The sequence below is a fragment of the Morus notabilis genome, unplaced genomic scaffold (genome assembly GCF_000414095.1).
Source record: "Morus notabilis unplaced genomic scaffold, ASM41409v2 Scaffold695, whole genome shotgun sequence".
Classification (NCBI taxonomy): Eukaryota; Viridiplantae; Streptophyta; class Magnoliopsida; order Rosales; family Moraceae; genus Morus; species Morus notabilis.
Genome location: NW_010366382.1, coordinates 56624 through 60433, shown reverse-complemented (window position 1 = coordinate 60433; position 3810 = coordinate 56624). Strand labels below are relative to the sequence as shown.

Here is a 3810-nt window from a genome sequence, read left to right as displayed (position 1 = left end):
ATATATATATATATATCTTTAGTTGAGTAATTAGGTGACTAGGTGAGATAAGCAGAGCTTTTCTCTGAGACACACTTGATAAGTGCCGTGATTAGTGCATAATCACACGCTTTTTTTATCGTTTAAATTTCTTGCGCCAAACTGAAAAGAGGACTTGGTAGGAAAATATGTCTAGAAGTCCTTGTCATGGCCGCAATTGTCATATACAATACGGTACATGATGTGGACCGAGGTAATTTTAAAAGTTGCTAACCAGGAGAGCCTAGATATACAGGACCACCTCATCCATTTTGGTATTTTAATAAAGAAATAGGAATTCTCCAATGAAAATATTAAAAAAATAATAATAATCAGAATGAAAGCTTTTTAGTTAGAAATATGAGACCAACACCAAGCAACCGCATTACAGGCAATTAGAATTTTTGAGCAAAGAACAAGGAACCAGCTAGCTTCAGCCAATCCAAGAAAACTGAACAACGACAGCAGTCCAAAGGTTTTACATCCCATGGAATAATTTAAGATACAAAAGCAACCGACGGCATCATCAAAGCATGCCATTTCCAAATGGGTATGAACACAAAATTCTATAATGAACAAAGACCGGTGGCAACATCGCAACAACACCTAAGAGAGCTACCCTTTTTTTTGGTTTTTTTTTCTTTTTTGGGAGAATGATTCTAAGAATAAAAAAAAATTATAATTAACCTTCAAAACAAATAAAATAAATAAGAGTACCCTCTCTAAATGATTGGATGTCAATCTATGAACAGTTTATCAGATCGCATGCCATGGACAAGTCAGCAGGTTTCAGCAGCCAGTTTGCGTCAAAATGTGGCACTACTTTCACTAGCAGAGATCGAGGGACCTTCAGTCTTCACAAGAGACGATCCTTTGCTGCTGATGTCGAGGCCCTGCAACCGACCAACAGGATCATTCTGCAAAAGGTCTGTCAGAGGATGAGAATTTGATTGTTGCATATGGTGAGCTGACATGCTGGCCTGGGAATGATTGAACGGTGGCATTTGCATGTTCTGGTGTCCAGATCCTGCTTGTTGTTGAAGTGAAAAATAGCCGGATGGGTTATATGGCATCTGGTGCATTCCTAAGTTGAAGGATTCAGAAGGGCTAATCATCTCCCCAGTGGCAATCTTGAGCCTCTCAACTTCCTTCTTAAGCGCTTCATTTAGAGCTATATAAGATTGTAGATAAAATAAGTGAAATGTGAAATTTAAAATAAAACACTTTTGAAGTATCAATGGATTCGAAAGAATACAAGTACAGCTAATGCTTACCATCACGCAACTGAGCTTGTTGCTCCATAGCTTGTAATCGAAGCTTAAGCTCTGTATTTTCTGTACTCAGACCTGTTGTATCTCTCTACATGAGACCGCAAGAAGTAATTAGGTCATATTTCTATAATGATTAAAAGAATGTTTATCTTCAGTGGGGGGAAAAAAGAAGAAGCAACGTGTGTCTTAGTGTGGAGAAAACCTAAAAATCTCCCAGCAAATGCTTGGAAGAAATGAAAAGAAGAAAATAATCGAAAATAAAGCTCTAATTATGTGCCAATCAAAAAACTTCTTAACATCAATCTCTTTAATCACTTTTCTTATAAGACGAATAAATTTTCCATCTGAGCTCTTCACATATTGCTGGGATGCAGCTGATCTCAATATGGGTTGTGAAGATAAGCCATAAAAAAGCTCAATATAACAAACCTGGAAGAGTGTGAGCTGGGCAGAAAGAGTGGTCGCTTCTGTTTGAAGAGTCTGAACTTTGCGCTCAAGTTCTTGTATATAGCGAGCCTTCCTCTCCTTCGAGCGAGCAGCAGACTGCCTATTTGCTAGTATCCTTTACATAATAAACAAAATGTCAAAGAAAGAATAAGGAATGAAAAATAACCACCGGATATAGAGTTTAATTTTCCCAATTGTGGAATTTAGACAAGCGGATATCCGCATGTCTTACCATATTCTCAAGTCTCGCTTTTGCAATGCAATACCTTTACAAAGCCTACTTTTAGTCATCAATTTCATTCATAATTAAAGTTGGGGCTGAATCAAAAACAACGATATGCCAAGAATCCTAATTTTATAAAGTGAAATTTTCATTTTACTACTTTGTACTCCTTCTAACAAATGACCTTTCCCCTGTGGAAAATTTCTCTGATATTGACCACCGTTTTGCTGTCTAGTGACAAATTATCAATCTTTACACTCTTTTGAACGTCCAAACTTATACTTGATCATCTCCTCAAAAATTATCAGCCTTATTCGGCAATTGGTAAGCATATGGAACAGCAGAAAATCTTGGTTTAAAAAAGAGAGAAAAAAAATCTTTCAGGACAATCTACATACCGTAAAACTTATAAGGAAAAACCACTGTGAATTTTCAAATCTAGAAGGATAATTACATCAGAATCGAAGTCAAATATCGTAAGCATCGGACAATATTATGACAATATGAACGAGATCTGAAGTGAAGCTGACTTAAATTGTCATATTGTCATGGATAACACAATTTAGAAGTTAGTGTACGACCAAAAACAGTAGAAGATTACAAGCACTAGGAAATCAATGAGAAATTACATAACATAGCACTGCTTTCATACTCATATATCGTAATTCTTCTTTCTGTTTGTTTTGTAATTTTTAATTTCTTTTCTAGTTCAAACTTACGCCAAATTCAGCTCTCGTATTTCACCATTTCCATTCGATAATTCAACGCTTCATATCCCTTCATTTTTATCAGTAATAATTTCACGCTCACGCCCTACATTTTCTCAGCATCCAAACAGAAGAAAGAGAAATAACGAACCTTTTGGCACGCTTGGGATCTATGGTCCAGAGCTCGGCAAGCTTATCAGGAGGCATAGCCTTCTTCGCATCCATAATCTCTCCAAACACGCTCGTCGACGAGCCGTCCACGGAGCTGCTGTGCCTGTGCCTCGGCCTCCCACTCCAACTCTTCTCTCCCTCACCCCCGCCACCTTCGGCCTTAACCTCGCCTCCATTGACGCCATTACCACCGCTCTGATCCGCGCAGCTCCCTCCGTTTCCGGCCCCGCCGAGCTTATCCACATCAATGTAGGTCGAGAAGAGGTCGTCCTCAGACCCGATCTCCTCGAGGCTCGCTGTTGACGATCCGACGTTGAACGGATCGGACGGCGACAGATCCATCATGTCCTCCGGCAGCCGGAAGCTGACCTCCGAGTGGGCCCTTCGGTGGCCTCCCCCGCCCTTGCTGAAGACGCCGGCCGTGGCCGGGTTAGGGTTCGGATTTCCGAGCATTGTGTGAGTTGCCGCCGATGAGGAAGAAGACGAGGAGGTGGCGGCGCCGGCGAATGGCGGTAACGGCGCTAAACGGTGCTTGAGAGCAGAAGAGGAAGTCACGTTAATGGCGTTGGGATTGTGAGAAGGAATTGAACGGGATTTGAGAATGGTGGAAATTGGGTTGTTCTTGTTAGATTGTGGATCTTGCATTTCTTCTGTGGACATCGTCTTATTATCGCATCTCTCTGAGTTTCTCTCTCTCTAACCCATGTGTTTCGCTTCCTTCCTTGTCACGAGCAATAATTAACCGCCTTTTTTTTTCCCTTCAACTATTCTAATGTCATTTTAGCTTCTTTTTTTTTTCATTTACCAAATTACCAATCAAATTTATTAATACAACTTACAAACAATAAAGATTGTAGAATTATGCAGATTGTTTTGTTGGAGAATTTTTTTAAGGGAGTAGGATCAAAAAATATATATATGAGCAGTTCTTTATTTTTAAATCGTTAAATTTATATTATAAATGGTTTGTTTT

At 39.4% G+C, this 3810-nt stretch overlaps 1 protein-coding gene across 1 annotated transcript; it reads right to left on the bottom strand.

Annotated features, from left to right (window-relative positions):
• Positions 1-404: 404 nt before the first annotated feature.
• On the bottom strand, positions 405-3553 carry LOC21393954 (transcription factor RF2b). Its single transcript, XM_010110170.2, has 4 exons — positions 2818-3553; positions 1719-1851; positions 1293-1377; positions 405-1189 (listed from the first exon to the last, which is right to left on the bottom strand). The coding sequence occupies exons 1-4, from the start codon at positions 3495-3497 to the stop codon at positions 825-827; spliced, it is 1263 nt and encodes a 420-aa protein (XP_010108472.1). The 5' UTR covers positions 3498-3553; the 3' UTR covers positions 405-824.
• Between the last annotated feature and the right edge of the window lie 257 nt (positions 3554-3810).

Excerpts from the sequence above, each read along its gene's own strand:
- LOC21393954 (XM_010110170.2), bottom strand. The coding sequence starts at position 3,497 with ATGTCCACAGAAGAAATGCAAGATCCACAATCTAACAAGAACAACCCA. Across the intron at positions 1,852-2,817 it reads GATCCCAAGCGTGCCAAAAG|GATACTAGCAAATAGGCAGT; the intron begins GTTCGTTATTTC and ends TATTATGTAAAG. Across the intron at positions 1,378-1,718 it reads CCCAGCTCACACTCTTCCAG|AGAGATACAACAGGTCTGAG; the intron begins GTTTGTTATATT and ends GGTCTCATGTAG.